Source organism: Trichosurus vulpecula, chromosome 9 (genome assembly GCF_011100635.1).
Source record: "Trichosurus vulpecula isolate mTriVul1 chromosome 9, mTriVul1.pri, whole genome shotgun sequence".
In the NCBI taxonomy this organism is placed as follows: Eukaryota; Metazoa; Chordata; class Mammalia; order Diprotodontia; family Phalangeridae; genus Trichosurus; species Trichosurus vulpecula.
This window is the reverse complement of record NC_050581.1, coordinates 37,420,617-37,440,046: the sequence shown is the minus strand read 5'-3', so window position 1 is coordinate 37,440,046 and position 19,430 is coordinate 37,420,617. Positions and strand designations below refer to the sequence as shown.

The 19,430-nt window shown below is 34.7% G+C and overlaps 1 protein-coding gene across 2 annotated transcripts in view; it reads left to right on the top strand.

The window, feature by feature from the left end:
* Positions 1 to 19,430, top strand: part of LOC118831883 (COBW domain-containing protein 1-like) — a 60,443-nt gene that overhangs the window by 14,643 nt on the left and 26,370 nt on the right. For both annotated transcript variants that reach the window (XM_036739354.1, XM_036739355.1), the window contains exons 5-8: positions 1,167 to 1,226; positions 9,738 to 9,775; positions 15,536 to 15,582; positions 18,530 to 18,616. In XM_036739354.1, coding sequence (XP_036595249.1) covers positions 1,167 to 1,226; positions 9,738 to 9,775; positions 15,536 to 15,582; positions 18,530 to 18,616 — 232 coding nt within the window. The remainder of the gene's footprint in view (positions 1 to 1,166; positions 1,227 to 9,737; positions 9,776 to 15,535; positions 15,583 to 18,529; positions 18,617 to 19,430) is intronic.

Genomic DNA, 19,430 nt, shown 5'->3' with positions numbered 1-19,430 from the left:
GCATGAGTAATCACTGTAAACAGCTGACAGGTATCTCACTGTTGACACAGAGCGATGCTTGGGGGACCACGGCTTGTCAGTGCGAGCGGACAGCTTTAGACGTTGGAATGAGTTCAGTTATCATTGTTTTGTTCCCTGTGCTTCATTCTTCTGGACAGCGTTGTCACTAACTGGAGCTGTGATGCTCTGAAAAATAAAATACTTTCCTTTCTGTCAGTTTTTTCTCTCCTTTTGTCATAGCGTTGATACACATTGAATCATTGAATCCTGTCAAAGCAAGTTATTATTTCTTACTCAGAAATATATAAGCAATTATCCCTAGACTGACATTTTATACCTGTACTGCATATTATAAATAACTATTAGATGCCCATCCTTTTGTTTGTTTTCTTGTTCTTTTTCCTTTTTAAAGATAGCAAGCACATTTCTTCTTTGGCAGATGATTTGAAGACTTTTTCCAGGCTACTAAGGGATCATCATGTTTGCTTTTCGGGGTCTCTTCTCAAAAGCGAAATACATTGTTTTTCAAATACAAGACCCTTGCCTTTCTATAGTGTAGAGAATAAAAATACAGCCCTTTTCTCATATACATGTAACTATTATTGAAGTTGCTTAATAACATCCATTGGAGAATTTTGTGTGGAAATTTTGTGTTTATGGACCTTTTTTGGAGAGTGGAATAGGAAGGAATGGAAAGGAAATGTCACATTAGTGAGAATGCAGTAGTCCAACTGTATAAGGAGATGGGAAAACCAAAGTTGACTTTTTCGTTGTCTTTCTTTGCTTTCCAGTGAAGGACAATGAGAACCATTGTCTATAAGTTTAAAAAAAAAAAAGGTTTGTCAAACACATTTGTATGTGCTGGGTACTCTGCTAGGCTTGTTGTCTCTAAAGACAAAAGTGACAATCCGTTCTCCTAAGGAGCTTGTGTTCTATACAGGAATATAGCATCTACATATATAAGCATATTGTAAAGACAAAGTGATTTCAGCAGGGAGGGGTGGAAGGTGTTAGCAACTGGAAGGACCGGGACCGGGACAGGCCCAATGTAAGAGGTGTTGTTGGAGTAAATCTTTGAAGGAAACTATGTTATAATCTTGTGTCCTTAGGGTTTGCAAAGATTTTTCATGGTTTTCATTAATCTTATTATATTGTGTCAATTACAGGTGCTGTTGCTTCCATGTTTTGGGTGGATGCTGAATTAGGGAGTGACATTTACCTTGATGGTAAGTACACAAAACATGCCATCTTGTTAAAACTACAGTCCTTTGTTATTTTTTCCAAAGTAAAATTTTATTTGCTTTTCCAGTTCAATTTAGTAAGCATTAGTTGAGTTCTTATTGTGCGCTAGTCACTGAGGGAGATATAAAATGGAATAAGGGTGATTGCCCTCAAAGAACTTATGGTATATTTTAAAAGTTATTATACACTTAATATTTAAAACAAATATTAATCAAGTTGAACCAGAGAGTGAATCTCCAACTAAAATCCCAAAATCTTAATTATTTTTAATTTTAATGAAATAGGAAAAAATAGCAAGTATAGCATACAATCCCTTGCCAAAATACATTTGCTCTTTTCCAAATACGTGCGTCCATTTAAGGTCGTGGCTTTTGTTTTTGATGTAGTTGAAGATAAATGTATACGTCCTCCTTTCTGTTCTACTGATTGCGTTTGCATCCCTTTTGGATTTATTTCCTTGAGAGCAAGAATTGTTTTTTGGCTTTCTCGTTGTCCCTGGCACTTAACATTGTTGCTGGCACGTAGCACGCACTTGGTAAATGCTCGTTGACTTGCCAGTTCTTGTGGCACCATACTATTCCATTACGTGAATGTGCTACAATTTATCCAGCCCTTCCCTAGTCATTGGATACGTTATCGGTTTCTGGTTTTTTTTGCTATTAAAAAAAAAGTTAGAAAAATTTTGTACAGACAGATCCTTCTTCAGTGTTTTTATTTGTTTAGGCTATAGTCTCAGCACTGAAATCTTTGGGTTAAAGGGATATTGTCAGTTTTATAACTTACTTTATAGTATCAAAGAATTTGTAGCAGTAAGTTAACAGTCCCATCAATAATGTAATAAATTTTAATAAACTACGAAAAATTGTCTCAACATTGAATTTATTTATATATATTTATACATACCTATTATATATACAGATATGTGTATATCTATACATAGATGCATATATATTTTTTTTCCACTTTAGTGTGTATTGAGTGATATCTTAGAGTTGTTTTATATGAATTTTTCTGATTATTAGGGAATCTAATCAACTTTTCTCATGTTTATTAGCAGTTTTTATTTCTGTGCTTGTTCATGTCATTTCACCAGTTTGCAGTTTCTCTGTACTCAAATTTTCAAATCAGTTCAGGAGTTCTTCCAGTGTTGCAGATCTCAGTTTATCTCTAGCAACTCATCCTGGGCAACTCTTGTCCTTATCTGCCCATCATTTTGCCACAGGAATCCACCTTTGCTTGCTTTCCACTGGCATCCATCATTCTTGTCTTACCTTTAGCCCAAATTCTCTTCCTATCGTGCAGTGTCTTGGCAATGTCTTTTAGTCCTCTTCTTCAAAGAAGAATCCTGTATGATAATTTATTTTAAAAAGTTCATATTACCTGCCTTGAGGATTTTAAACATTTTTGGTACCAGATAACGTTTACTACAAGTAATCTTTCCCAGTTTTTTTTTTTTTGAGAGAGAGAGAACTTTTTCGGATCTATCTGTTATATCTTGAATAATCTCTTCCATTTGATATACATTTCTCACCTCCCCACAACTGGAGAAAAAGGCCATTCTTTTTTGTTCGATTTCTTTTTTACAATTAAAATGTAGATCACTGGTCCAGCTTATTAGTATATGGAATGAGATGTACTCTGAGCCTAGACCAGTAGGCTAGTCCACTAAGTTCAATCTCAGGATTATAATGCAGGGTCCTTAAGGACCCTAAAATGCAGTGAAAATAACTTTACTGCTAGACTAAAAAGGACGTACTATTTAAATTTAAATAAAATGCTATTCCCCTCCATTTCTGTATTCTCCTTAGCAGCTCAGAATGTTTGGTTAAAAAGATGTCATCACATCCTATAGGGCGGTGAAATCTCCCTAAAGCCTGACTCCATATAGGCTGGGCTTGATTAACCAAGTCCTGAGGAATTATTCCTTACTTGCTCCCTTAAAGGGCAACCACCTCGCCTTATACAAAATATATATATTGTTCCTACCACAGATGTGGATATTAAACTCATCTTTCACCATGTAGCTGTCCAGTTGTCCTAATAGTTTTTACTTGCTTTTTTATTTACATCTTTATCAGATGTGAATCATTTATAAGATTGTCTTTATGTCTGGGTTCTCTATTGTATTAACATTATTTACCTATGTTCTCTATAGTACCTGTCCATTCAGTAAGATAAACTTAGCAAAATAAGTTGAATCTATGCTTAAATTTAGAAAAGGGACAAAGCGAGATTAAAGGAGAGATGAGTAAAATTGGATTGATAAAACCAAAATCTTTCTTTAAAAACTGATAAAATTGGTAATATGGCACTTCAAAAAAAGAGAGTAGTTCTGAAAATTAATCAAAAGAAGGTAGAGAATTGACATAACTAAAATTGGAAATGAGAAAAGGTGAACACAGCTGAAAAACTCATGTCCAACTCTGTTAACAAATTGGAGAATTTTTTTTTCAGATTTTAAAATGAATGACAAAAATAGAAAGGTTCAAAAATTAGCAAAACAAAGGGAAAATAACCTAAACAGATCACTCTTAGAAAGCAAAGTCAGTTAAGCAGTTACAAACAGTACCTCATAATGTATATTAAATTTTGAAATCTGGTAGGGCAAATTCTTCTTTCCCCTTAATTCGTAGTTCTTAACGATTTTCTTGTGATTTTGTTAGAAATCTAGGAAGTGGCCTTACTGCCATTTTGATGGATTTTGCATCGTTTTTATGGATTAGGGATTATTGACAGTTTTACTATATCCTTCTCCAGTTTCTGTCAAAATAATTTTAAAATTGACTATAGATCTGTATTCTTGATGGAGTAACACCCTAACATTTGGTATATTTTACCTTTATTGTAAATTGAATTTATACTAAATCCTTCTGTCAGTTTTCTCTTTGCTTTTGTTGATTTGTGTACAGAAATAAAGATGATTTTTGTGGGCTTATCATAAGATAAAACTACTTTGCCCAAAGTCTTTTATAATGTCTTATTTTTTGTTGATTGTTTTGAATTTCCTATATAGGCATGCAGAGATAATTTAACTTAGTCATTGACAGTGCTTATTCCCTTAATATCTTTTTCATCCATTATTGATATGGGGTGACATTTCTCAGAATAACAAGAGTAAACAGCCCTGCATTATGATTATGCCTGTTTTTAATAGGAACTCCTCTTGTTTTTTTCCCTTGTATATAATATTAGCTTGGGTTTTAAATGTGTGATTTTTATCATGTAAAGGAAAAGTGTTCTGTTCCTTTTTTTTTACATGAACAAAGGTTATTTTATTGAAATCTTTTTCTGCATTTAATGATGTAATCTTGTTTTTATTTTTTGTTGGTATGGTTTATTATTTCGATTGTCATTAAACCTTTTTTTTGCCAATTCTAATTTAGATTTTGGAAATCCAGATAGCTAATTTCCTCAAGGTATTCCTATATTCTGTTTGCAAAGGTTTATTTTGAAAAGAAATCATTATTGATATATTCTATTTTTACATCACTTCCATTTCCCAGTGTATTCCTCTCACCCTCCCAGAAAGCCATCCCTTATAACAAAAAATAAAAGAGAGGGGAAAAGGTTGAGCAGAGAATAAGCCAAAACCTCAAAAAGAGTCTGACGTCGTATGGCAGTGTTCCACACCTATAGTTACCTGCTTTTTCCCAAGTATTTTATTTAATATTTTTGTGTCAATTCAATAAGGCCTTTTTGGATCTTGTTTTTGTTTGAATTAGAGACCAAAACTAACAGGAGAGTGACTTTCTTTACTTAGAAATAGCATAGACATTTTTGGCTCTACAGAAATTTAACTGGCCCGGATACCCTTTTTGCAGGATAGGCCTTTAATTCTCTCTCTGATTCTTCCTTCTGAAATTAGCCTATTTGGGTTATTTCCTTCTTGATTTGTTAATTTTGGCACATTATATTTTTTGTAAATGACTTCATTTAAAAAAAAATTCTCTAGAGCACTGGCCCTGGAGTCAGGAGGACCTGAGTTCAAATCCGGCCTCAGACACTTGACACATGTACTAGCTGTGTGACCTTGGGCAAGTCACTTAACCCCAATTGCCCTGCCCCCCCAATTCTCAAATTTATTAGCAATAAGTAATGTTTTCTCAATTCTCATTTTGGTTATTTGAGTTTTCTTTTAATTAGACTTACTTATTTATCAGTTTCTTTCGTCCTTAGAAATTACTTGGTTCTATTCATCAGTTAGATTGTTTTCTCATTTTTAATTTTATGAATCTCTCTTCCTTCTTTTCTAGTTTAGCTAAACTTGCTTTGATAAGTTTCTATTTCTTATTAAGTAGTAATCTAGCATTATAAATTTATATCTTGGTACTACTTTGGTTGCATTCCATAGACCTTAATTTTTTTTTTCCTGAACCTGGAATTTCATTGATACAGAAAACTCCCTTTACCACTACAAATCTTCAGTTGGTCTACATTTTACAGCCTTAGAGAGTTGCCTAGTATGTTGAGATGTGAAGTGATTTTCCTGGGACCACATAGCTGGCAGCTATCAGGCAGGACTAGAACCCAGATCTTCTGCAGCTTAAGGCCAGCATTATCTACTCTACCATTCCTCATAGCTCTATTGTCATTGTTCTAGACATAAACTCTTGTTTTTATAATTTCCTCAGTAGCCTGGACATTGTCGAATCACTCTTAGTTTGCTACCAGATAATGTATTTTATACTTTTTATACCTTAAAGGTGATATATAAATATCAGTTGTTATTATTTCCTCAGAGACTTATACCCCTTAGTATGGTTATTTACTACTAACTTTATTGTATTATGACCCAGAAATGTCTAGTCTATGGTATTTCTGCATTTCTTAACTTGCCTATATCTTCTTTGTGACCTAGATAGCATTTGATCAATTTTCAGGCATGTTCTATGACAGTGGCTCTCAAACTTTTTGGTCTCAGGACTACTATATATAGTATATATTTAACAATTTTTTTTCATGTTTTTGGTTACATTTTAAGTTCTGAACTGTCACCCTCCTTTTCTTCACCTTGCACTAGAGAAGGCCACCATTTTTCGCATGCGTACACATACACACACACACGTACGTATGTGTGTTTGTATATAAAACCATACTACACATATTTTTCTTTAACAGTTTTTTCTCTGGAGGTGGATACCATCTTCTTTCATAGGTCCTTTGTAGTTGATTTGAGTATTTATAATACTCAGAATAGCTTAGTCATTCAGTTATTTTCTTTGAACAGTATTGCTGTTACTGTATACAGCGTTGTCTTGGTTCTGCTTATTTCACTTTTCATTAATTCATGCAAATCTTTCCATGTTTTTCTAAAATCAACCTCCTCGTCATTTCTTATAGTACAGTAGTATTACATCACAATCATATACTACAGCATGTTCAACCATTCCCCAGTTGATGGGCATCCCCTCAATTTCCAGTCCTTTGCCACCACAAAGAGAGATGCTATAAATAATTTAGAACATATAGGTTCTTTTCCTTTTTCCCTGATCACCTTGGGAAACAGACCTAATGGTGGTCACATTGTTACAACTCTTTGGGCATATTTCCAGATTATTCTCCAGAGTGGTTGGATCAGTTCACAGCTCTACCAGCAGTGTATTAGTGTCTGAATTTTTCCACATCTCCTCCAACATTTGTCATTTGATAGGTGTGAAATGATGTCTCAAAGTTGTTTTAATTTGTATTTCTCTAATCAATAATGATTTAGAACATTTTTTCATATGACTATATATAACTTTGATTTCTTCATTAAAAAACTGCCTATTCATACATATCCTTTGACCATTTATCAAGTGGGGAATGACTCATATTCTTATAAATTTGACAGAGTTCTCTATATATTTGAGATATAAGACCTTTAGTCAAGGAACTATCTATAAAATTTTTCCCCCAGTTCTCTGCTTTCCTTCTAATCTTGGCTACTTTGATTTTATTTGTACAAAAACTTTTCAATTTAATGTAATAGAAATTATCCATTTTACATCTTGGCCTCATCTTCCTTCTCTGTAAAATGGGAGCATTAATAGGACTTACCTCACAGGTTTGTCGTTGGGATCAAATGAAATAATATTCATAAAGTGCTTTACAAAGCTGAAAGTACTGTAATAGCATGCTGGCTATTATCTCTTCTCTGAAATCTTTTCTTATCCCTATAATTGTTAATGCTTTCTACCTTCTCAGATTATTTTATATCTCTTTACATGTGTAAGCCTCCCAAGGGCATGGACTACTTAATTTTTGTCTTTTTATCTCTTAGCACCATGCCTGTAAATAGTAGGGACTTAATAAATGTTCATTAGATTGAAATAAATTTGCTGAATGACTTTCCATTTTGGTCCATTTTCTCTTAGTGTTAAATATCTTCTAATTTTAGCTTCAGTTCTTCCTGTGATTTTTAAAAAATTTCCACATTTTTTGAAAATTTCCTTTTGTGATTTTTTTTTGCCACTATTATTTTTACTTAATTTAAATGTGTCACTTAACCATTCGAGAATATCTTTCAGGATATCTAATGTTGTTTATACATCTCAAACTGTTTCAGATTTTCTATGATACTTGCAAAAAATTTTAGATCTTATTTTTTCATTTCTTTTTTGGGTAAATTTTCATTACTCTGTGTATTTTTTATTCATACTTCTTTTTTGAAGATACTGACCGTCTTTTTTTTGCAGCCTGTTAACACCTGGTAGAAAAATAATGTGACATAATGAAAAGATCACTGAATTTGGAGTCATTGGAGACCTTTATTTGAAACTTAGCTCTGTTCCTGTCTTTTTGACATGGACTAAACCACTTGCCTTCCTGGACTTCAGTTTCCTGATCTGCATAGTAGTAAGGGGTGTAGATTAATAGCTTGTAAACTGACCCTTCTATTTCTGAGTCCTATGATTTTTTAAAGGGAAATTATGTTGGGCTCAAGAACATGTAATATATTCGATCATGTTTTCTGATGTATTTATTTGTTCATTCTTCAATAATATCATTTAAAGTACTTCTTACTTGGATGTCATTGGTCATAGTCCCTTGGCTTTTTATGCTGGTTTTACCTAAGCCTATATATTAGAGAGAGAACCAACCATGGAGTCAGGAAGATGACCTACATTTGAGGCCTGACTCTTCCTGGCTGTGCGACCCAGGGTGCAGGGCACACTCAGAGCACTTGTGCTCTAGGCGGTTGGGGAGAAGGTTCTGAGCCGTATAGAGAGTTCTCCCCTGGGAGTCACTCACACCAAAAACATCACATGTCCAGTCCCAGTTCTATGCCTAAACCAAGCACAGTCAAGGGTGGCCTGCTAGAGGAAAGTCTTATACATTCCAGAGTAAAATAAGTGGATTTGGAGATTATCAACAGCACTGTTTTTCTCCATTAGTCTGGCTAAATTAGGAGTTGGTTTTGCTTTATTCCTGCTTTAAACAAGAGCTTCTTAACCTAGGGTCTGTGAACTTGTTTTTGAAAATCTTTTGGTAACTATATATTAGTACAGTTGGTTTCTTTGGCAAGCCTTTGTATTTTTTTTATGCATTTAAAAACACTAAGAAGGGCTCCTCAGGCATCACTAGACTGCCCAAGTTGTCCATGACACAAAAATTTAAGAACTCCTGTATTAAAATATCTTGTGGAGGGAAAAATGGTAAAGTCCTTGAAGTCTTTCACCACTTATTTTATCTGTCAAGATGCGTGTGACATGGTACAGCTTCTTATATTCATTCTGCTGCTTTCTGCTTCTTGTAATGTTTTAATTCTCTGTTATTAATGGTATTACTTAAGCTTTGTTAAACATACATGTTGAACTGAAATGTTTGGTTTGAGATGTAGATGTTTTTATAATATAGCCTAAAAATTTTGGCAATCTAGAAAAATTAGAATTTTCAAAAATATGTCTTGGGAGAAAGTATGGCTTTCATATCTACTTATGCAAGAGATTATAATGGGCACTAAGGCTTTGCTTTTCATTTTGACAAGTGAATTTTTTATTTGAAGGTTTAATTCTTTAGAACATTATGGCTTAATACTGTCACCTTTACTAATGTGAAATAATAAATGGAAATAAATTATGTGGTGACATTAGCAAAAGAGTGAAAACAGTACTGTTCAATTGTACTATTGCTTATCTACGTAGAATAGGAGAATTGAGACCAGTCTTAGAGTTAGAAGATATGGATGCAAGACTTGCCTCTGACACGTTACTAGATGGGTTCACCAATGGCAGTCATGCTCTCTCAAAGCCAACTCAGACTTTAGTTTTTTGCCAGTTGCTGTTCTACAGTGCAACCTCGTGAAGGAAGTTTTTATATTGAGGAGTTCCCGAAATGAATGAAATCACAGATTTTGATCACTGCTCCCCTCCAAAGTAGCATTTGTGTGAAATTCTGAATTGAGAAATGGGGGTTAGTTTTTGTTTTCAACTTCAACTTAAACTAGTCAGTTGAGTCATTTTATAGGTAATAACTTTAAAGGTAATAATTTGAAGTGTATTTTCCCTTTTTTATAGGAATTGTATCTGTTGTGGATTCAAAATATGGATTGAAGGTGAGACGAAAAGGCAGACCAGAATACCATAATCTGTTGAATAACCTGAAGTGTACTTGATTTCTAAATCATGCATTTTGCTTCCAGGTGATTTAAGAACACAGAAACTATCTGAATTTCTATGATAATGTTCAAAAAAATTCCATCTATTGAAGGACTGTTTTGAATTCATGATACCATAATAAAAACTTTACAGAATGTGCAAAAGCAGTGAAATATGCAGGTGCAGTGTATGCTACAAGTATACTTGTTTTTTTGTTAAGGTTGGAATGTATTGATTTTGGAAACTTACAGGGAAAACATCACTTCCCTGTAAGATTATGTTCCAAGGATATTTATTCTTCTTCTTGTATATTTCTTAGAAATGTGCCATATTACCATGAACTGTGTATGCTTCGTAATTGTTTAGAGGTGTAAGTATGCCTCATAACTGTTTGCATTTGGATCTTCGACTTGGCAAGGAAAAGGAGCAAATGGGTTATATTGGCAGGCCAACTGTTGGGGTCAAGTTTTGAATTATGTAAATACAGTAAATACTTAAGACATCTTTACCACCTCAATAAGAACTCTTACATTATTAAATTAATATACTTGTGAAAAACTAACGTACTGTCAGGATAATAGAAACTTTGGATTTCCTAAGTTACATGCCAGATAAATAACTTCTGCTTTGTATAAAGAATTTGCTAACTTGTCCAATTCCTCTAGTTGCAAAGCTTGACCTCAGCAGCTGCTTGTAATTCAAAGAATTCTGAGGCTCTACCAGTAATGACACCGGGATAATAGGCAGCAATTTAAGGGTGTCATGCTTCACAGACCCGGCCCATCACCAGGATAGCAGAGAAATGGTACCCTGTGACCAGGCAGCCAAATTGAAACTGAAGTTGTAATTGATATCATGGGCTATCACTCTAATGGGATTGTCACCCAGTGATCTGAAATATTCATTTTTTAATCATGGGCAAAGGAATGGACAACTTAAAATGACAGCTCTCCACTCTCAGGACCCTGCCACCCAGGCCACTGACATTGTTCTTTTCACTTCTACAAATCTGACAACATTTAATGCAATAGAATCAGTAAGTGGAGAGTTCTAGAGAAAAGGTCAAGAGAGAGGTTTCTTTTTAGTTCTCCTGTTATTGCACAAGCTGTTGAAACAGTTCAGTCTCAGAAAACAGTTTGGATTAGAAAAAGGCAGGAAAATAAATGGATATTATACAATAGGGATTTAAAAAAAACCCTCAAGTAGTATTAGGTAAATAACCAACCTATTGGAAAAAGGAAAGTTTCCTGTTTTTTAAATGCTGACATATTTGACAGTTGTCTCCATTCTAGTCATAAACTGGTATAGATTTTTATAGTTGGCCTGGTAGCCTTCCTGAGAGTGTTGAAAACACATCATTGTAGTCTTTCCTATTTTAATTGCTACAAAGTGGTTTTTTCACCCCTTTTGTTAAGATGAGATGATAGGTGAATTGAATGTGGTATCTTCTCTATATGGAGTAATGGATCACTTTGCATAAGAAATTTCTCTCTCTTTTCTTAACCCTTTGGCAAACATCAGAGCCTCTGCACATTGGTGAGAAATCTTTTGGAAATAAATCTTCTAGTGCTTCACAAAAGACATTCTTTAATAGTCAGCATAAGTAGAATTTTCTTTTATCAATTTAAAAGAATGCCAGCATTGTTCTGTTGTATCTCTTTAAAAATAGAGGCCTGTTGCTATAGTGTTCAAACTGGGTATAGTTTACTGTTGTGGTTTTGTTGTACATAAAGTGGACATAAAAGTATGTCTTGTATTTTCAAATCAGTTATTTTCAAAGAAATTGGGGTGAGAGTTGTGGAAAGAAAAAAGGTTATTTTTCTGATATCCTTGCTAAGTACGGTTCTGCCTATATTCACCCCTTTTGCCATAACTACATTTAAATATAATATAAAAAATCCTTAATTAATTTTATTTGCTTTTGAAAGTATATTTTAGAGCTCTTGATTTATATTTTTAAGACTTAAGACCAGACTCTTCTGGTTTATTGTTTTCTGTAAAGTGTTAGGGAGGAGAGAGCTTAGAGGATAACATCAAGCCCTTATGGGATAGTTAATATTTCTGTAATGAAAAAGCATTTGTTAAACAATCTTTTTTTAAATGAAAAAAATTGTTAGTCACTTACTGTGTGCAAAGCACTGTGCTAAGAGTGGAGTTACAAACACGAATGTAAAACTATTTGCCCTTGCCTTCAGGAGTTTTCATTCTTTTTTTTTTTTTAATTAATTCAAAAAAATAAACAAAAATCTGTCTTTTCTCTCTTCTACCTTCTCTTCTGCCTCCTGATAGAGGACAAAGAAAAATAAAACCCTTGCTGTAGATAGGCACAGTTAAGCAAAACAAATTTCAACACTGGCCATATCCCGAAACATGTCTCAGTCTGCACCCAGAGTCCCTCCCTTCTTATTGGGAAGAAGGCAGCATGCTTCATTATGAGTGCTTTGGAATTGTGGCTGGTCATTTCCTTGATCAAAATTCCTAAATTTTTCAGTTTTTTTTTACAGTGTTGTTATTAATAAATTGTTCTGATTCTGCTCACTTTATTCTGCATCAATTCATACAAGTCTTCCCAAGTTTCTCTAAAAACTATCCTTCTCATCATTTTTACACCACAGTAGTATTTTGTCACATTTATATGTCATTGCTTGTTCAGTTATTCCTCATTTGTTGGTCACCAACTCAAGTTTCCAGTTACTTACATTCTTTTTTTAAAAAAAAATTATTTTTATTCTGAACTTAAACATGAAATAAGATGAGTATTTCTGCATATAAAGTAGAGCAGAAAAAAAGGGATTGCCTGTATAGCTATGAATCTGTACCATTTTGCTCTTCTCTCTGCCAGTACAACAAATCAAGTGTGTTATTTTCTAATCTCGCCTTGTTTCTTCACTCTTGATTAAGTAGTATTTTCAAAATACTATTACTGTCATAACTTCTTGATAGAAGTATGTGCCATCTTATTAAGTCAGTTTTTATATAGTAATTCATGAAGTAAAAGATACTACTTCGTAATTTGTTTTATACTGAAGTAATCCTTGTCTTATTGATTTCAAAAGCTAAGAAAAATTCTGCCATAAACATACAGACAAGTCAGCAGTATCAAATTTTGAAAAACAAAATTTTAAGGAAAACAGCATTTTGCAGGTATTTTACATAAATAATGTGGCAAAATAAAAAAATTAAAGTACATTTTCTTTTCTATGAATAGGGGCATGTAAATGTTTATCATATAAAATTTTTCACACAGAAAAAAATCACTATCCACATTCCAGCATGAATTGTTGGCTTAGCTGTGGATATAATCACAGTATATTTAGCTGGGCATTTTAATATTTGATAAAATGGAATTGCTATCTGGAATAGCTCAAGTTGTCAATAATTACAAGAAAATATTTTAAAAATATAGAATATTTTTATATTAAAAAGTATATTAAAGTTATACATAATGTTATATATGCAATTATATATAAAATATGTAATTATATATAATATAGTATGTATTTATATATAATTACATATTATATATATATTAAAAAGTATATTAAAAAGTTTCTTAAGTTTACCTAATAGTAGTATGTTAGATTATATAAAAACTATGTTCATTTGGCTTCCAATACAGAGATCAATTTATCTTTACTTTTCATAGTAATATAGACTCCCAGAGCTGGAAAAGACCTTCCAGGTCATCTAGTTCAACACCCTCAGAGGCCTAGAGAGGCAACATGGATTGTCCAAAGCCACTGTAGTAGAATGGCACTTATTAGTATGCATGGTGTTTATCCCCCAAAGAAAGATACCCTGAAGTCAGCAGAAAATTTGACAGGATTTGGGGAGAACAATTCATCCCAAGTCAATAAACTAGAATATTAATTTTATTACTATATAAAAAGTGTCAAACTAACCTAAAATGTATTTCCCCATGAATATCAGCCCTAACTTGAAAAATTTTCCCAGTTCTGTGAAAGTAAGTTCAGATACATTTTGTTCAGTGTTTGTAAATAGGTGCGTAATTATTAACATTCATGTAGTATTTTCTAAATGTGACTAGTTTTCAGTAATTTGTTTTTCATAGTCTTCTCATTTTAATTTGTTCATTCTTATTATACCTATAATATAGAGTCCTATCTGAGTGAAAAAAGTGGGCTTAAAGTATCCCTAAAATTCAGTCTAGTCAACCAGATTCCTACGATACCAGTTCACATTTGGGTGCTCCCAGGAAAAGGGAAGGAGAGTGGAAACAGAATTTTTAACAGGTTTCCTGGAATTTGTGACTTTAGTCATATGAAGATAGGTGAGAGGTGAAACTTAGCCTTCTCCCTGGAGAAATGAATGTTATTCCATAATCTACTGGGCAAATGCCTAAAGCTTTCTGAAGACATTATGGCTCACAAGGGCAAAAGGGAGCCGTCATACTGTCTGTTTAATAGTGCTACAAGGAGGGTCATACAGTCATAGGATCCTAGATTTAGGATTGGGGGGAACATTTGAGGTCATCTAGTTCAACTCTTTACAGATGAGGAAACAGGCTTTAAATGAGTACCTCCTACTAGAATCATATCCTTGATTCAATCCTTGTGTATCGCAATAGGAGATACACTGCTTCTCAGTTCCAGATAGTCTTTAGGCTCCAATACAGGTCACGTGATTTTAATATGAGAATTTAGATCAAAGAAAGTATATATTCAGTGGTGTGCTGGAGCCAGTTCATACCAGAGGCTTATTGTTAAATGTTCATTGTGAGCATTTACTCCTCAGAAATCAACAAATGCTAAAAATCAAGATGATTTATTGTTTCATTGAGTATCTAGATATAAGAAAATCTTAATAATGCAGATTAAACTTAAAGATGTGATGTGGATACAATTTCCTCCCCGTGAAGAGCTGGTTGTTAAACGTTTGTCAGCACACTCCTTAGTGTACACTTTCCTAACCCCTGTTTCTCCCTCCCGTAAAGCATGAGATGAGTTAGAAATATTTTGTTGTTGTTGTGCAGTTGTCTCAGTCTTGTCTGATTCTTTATGACTATGTTTGGGGTTTTCTTGGCAAAGATAACGTAGTGGCTTACCATGTCCTTCTCCAGCTCATTTTACATATGAGGAAACTGAGGCAAGCAAGGTTAAGTGTCTTGCCCAGGGTCACACAGCTAGTAAAGTATATGAGGCCAGATTTGAACTCATTAAGATGAGTCCTCCTGACTCCAGGCCAGGCACTCTATCCATTTCACCACTAGCTGTCCACGTAGCCCTTAGACTATGAAATTTACTGGGACCACCTAAGACAGATCAAACATTTCAGGGATATTTAAGGTATAAATAATTTTATAAAATCTAATGTGACTGACATATCAAATATATTATAGTTTATTTTTTAATTCAAGGATAACTCTCCTCTCCCTCTTAAAAAAATGAGACTAAGTTCTATGTTAAAAAAAAAAAGACTAACCCCATACTTTTATATATGTGGAGCAGTGTTAATGCTGGATAAGAAAACTTAGGTTATCTAGGAAACAAAAATACTTTGGACTGGGGTAATTATCAAGAAAAGTTAATGAGCTTGGAAGAAAGAGGGTTTGATAGTGTAAAAATATGTTTGTTAACTGAGACATTTGCAGGGTAGTAAAGGAATCTAAAATAAAGTGTCTTACATTGAATTTAGATATAATTTTTTTCGTGCTTTGACAGACAAGTAATCTTAAATATTGTCCCTTTTTTTCTTAGCATTTAACAGAAGAAAAAGCCGATGGCCTGATCAATGAAGCAATGAGGTACTCATTGAAGGAGCAATACCCGTAACTTTAAAAGATGCTAAGATTGGTTGGTAGTTAAATTTTAAAAATTCCTTAAAATGAGAACAAAAGCACACTGAAATGTCACGTGTCAACAGAAGCATCTATTCTAATTATTTTCTGTTCAGACTAACGCATCTTTAGGTAAAGGCATCATACTTGGCCTTGGGCAGACAAAAAACCAAACACACAAAATGAAACATTCCCTACTCTCAAGGAGCTTGCCATGCTTCTGGGGACAAGTCTAATACAAATTAGGGCATGAAAAGAACAAAGGAGCAAAGTGCCCTAAGTTTAATTGAATTTGGAAGGCACATTAGCGGGGACTTGGGGGGAAGGGAATCAGGAAAGTTTCATGGAGGAGATGATATCTGAGCTTTGACTTGAAGAAAAGGAACCTGGAAGGTGGAAATGAAGAAGTCTGTACATTTGAGGCATGAGGAAGTCTTGTTTGAATGCTAGTTGGAAAGAGTTTAGGAAATAGCTGATGGTCCACTTTTGCTTAGATGTAGAGTGCATAAAGGTGAATAGTGTGAAATTAAGATGAAAAAGGCTGCAGGCCTTAACAGACAGAGGTTTATTTTATCCTAATGCTGATAGGGAGCCAACAAAGGCTTGTCTCCCCCACTTGATAGCATTTTATTTTTTCCGATTACACATAAAGATAGTTTTCAACATTCACTTCGATAAGATTTTGAGTTACAAATTTTTTTCTCCATCCCTTTCTCCTCTCCTTCCTCCCCGAGACAGCAGGCCATCTCATATAGGCTAACGTATTTCCATATTAGTCATGTTGTGAAAGGAGAATCAGAACAAAAGGGAAAAAGAACAAGGAAGAGAAGAGAGAAGATAGTATGTTTTGTTCTATGTTCAGACTCCATAGTTCTTTCTCATGAGTCTTTTAGAATTGCTGAGAAGAGCTAAAGTTCATCCCATAGCGTTGCTGTTCAGCCATTCCCCAATTGATGGACATCCCCACAATTCTCAGGTCTTTGCCACCACAAAAAGAGCTGCTATAAATATCTTTGTACATATGGGTCCTTTTCCTTTTTTATGATCTCTTTGGGCTATAGACCTAGTACTGCTGAATCAAAGGGTATGCACGTTTTTATAGCCCTTTGGGCGTAGTTCCAAATTGCTCTCCAGAGTAGTTGGATCTCTTCACAACTCCGCCAACAATGCATTAGTGTTCCAATTTTCCCACATCTTCTCCAACATTTATCATTTTCCTTTTTTGTCATATTAGCCAATTTAATAGGTATGAGGTGGTACCTCAGAGTTCCAACAAAGGTTTTTTAATAGAACTGTGCTTTAAGATGATGATTTCAGCAGCTGGATTGGAAAGGGGAGAGACTTAACAGAATACTGATCAAGCTATTAGAGAAGTCCAGTTTAATGGTGAGAAGGGTTTTGAACTGGAGTAGTAGCTTTATGAGTGGAGAAAATGGACAGAAATGAGACCTCTTTTTGAGAATGTACTTGGTGACTGAATATATGGAATATGATTAGAAAGGAAGAGTCAAAAGATCAGAAATCTGGATAAAGTGGAAGGTGATGGTGCCCCCTTGCAAAAACCAGATCTGAGTGAAAGATAGCTTTTAGGGGGAAGATGATAAGTTCTATTTTTGATGTGCTGGAGTTGAGGGGCCAACAGGGCCTCCAATGGAGACGTCTGGCAGCCAGAAATACAAAACTGGAGTCCAGTAGTTATATAGCGATTTGGGAACAATCAATGTCAAAATGGTAATTGAATTTATGGGAATCGTCGACATTGTCATTGGACAGAGTATAGAGTCAGAGGTCAGCCTTTGGGTGTTGGAGGGGCACAATATAAATGATGGTCTAGCCAAAGAGGCTGAGAAGGAATAGTCTGACACCTCTAAGGGAGAGCCAGGGGAGATCAGTGTCATGGAAGCTAGAGCAGAGAGGTCAAGAAGCAGGAGATCTGAAAAATGTCCACTGAACTTAATGACTGAACTTTCATCGGTAATCTTTGGTAAAGCAAGCTGAGGTCGGGAGGTGGGGCTGGATATGATTTGGGAGATTTAAAAAAAAATGAATGAGTGGCAAGGAAATGGTGGCAGGAATTTTGAATGCTCTTTGGCAGGGAAGGGGTAAAGAGAGAGCATAGGAGCTTGAGGGAATTCTTTACTGATGCGCTAGGAGTCCTTTGGAGTGTGATTTATTTTAAAACATCAAAATATTACCAGGTATGTGTTCTGTATAATTAGGTACTTATTTTTTTGTGATGATGACAAAGAGCCTACAGTGTATTTTTCTTATAACTATTTTTGTCTTCTTATCCTCATGAATAGCTAATGGTGGTCTGAGAAATGTTCCTTTAAAATGTAGTCAGATAACCATGATTTGTTGCTTTTTTAATTATTATATTTTAGTGAATGTAATTGTACTCTTATTTTTAAAACCAGCTTTGCAAACAACTAAAGAATCATTCTTATTGGCTTAGAATCTACTATTTGATTTTTTTTGACAGATTTGCCCTAATCTTCAGCTAGAATTGTTAAAATTATTTTTGTTTAACTGATAATATGCCAACAGTGATGAGAATTAGTTGCAAATGTGCTATTCATCTCTATAAAGAAGATTGTGTTACATACTATTTTTCTGAACCATAAGCTCCTTGAGGGTAGAAACTGTGCCTTGTTCATCTTTGTATTCCCTTCAGAGCCTTGCAAGTCAGTGTGTACCACATGAGGGACTTAGTAAATATTTGTTGTGATCAAATTTTTAGTTTATAATAATGAATATGACTCACCTTGACTAAAGAGTGATAAATCAGTAGTGGTAAATTGTCTAATAGAGTAGTAGTATTTGTTTTTAACTGGGGATGATGGTTTAAAGAAACTGCTCATACTTAAGTGTTTCATTTTTTTCATTCTTGTTTTCTCTTTTTTTCTTAATTTAGGCAGGTTGCTTTGGCAGATATCATTATAATCAATAAAACCGACCTAGTTGCCGAAGAGGAGTTAATTAAAATAAGAACGATCATCAGGTACGGGACGTATATGCTGAACACGCACTATTTGAAATGTGTTACACACATATATCATATACACATGTACACCACCACACATATACAACACATATATACCACCACACATACACACATATACATCGTTAATCGGATTAGGCAAAATGATCCATCCAAAGAGTCGTAGATCATCTAGTCCAGTCCCCATCATTTTACAAATGAGCCGAGGTCCAGACACTTTGAGTGATTGGCTGAGGTTACGCAGGTGGCAGAGCCGGGATGCAGACTGTGGTCCTTTGTCTCCAAATTTTAGCCCCTCGAGAGTTATGTCAGTAAGTGGATCGTTGAACATGAGATATTCTAGCAGGATTTTATGTTGTCACGGAGTTTACTTAAGATGAACTGTGGTGATCAAAAAGCATTGTTGGTTGAGGCAAAGCTCCACCTGTTTACAAACATTCTGAAGTCATGACCTGTGAGAATGTGTTAGGGGTCCCCAACCAGCAAGAACCCCAATGTCAGTACGCAGTGATGAGGCGGGAGTCAGGGAAGATACGACTCCGATTTATTGGGAGACTATCCAGTTTTTTAGGGTTTTGCACTACATGAGCAGAAGCAGGTGTTCAAGGGGTAAGGGGATGACAGCATGGGAAGATCAATATCGGGTGGGAAGAATCTGGATTGTTGTAAACTATGATTCCTACAAGCGTATGGGAAAAACTAGCGCTGTAGTAAGGTAGTTTCCATGGGAGTATGGGAACAAAGGGGGGGTGCTGTCCTACAGTATCTACGGAGGCATGGAAGGCTCAGGCATGTAGCCGGCTGATATCAGAGC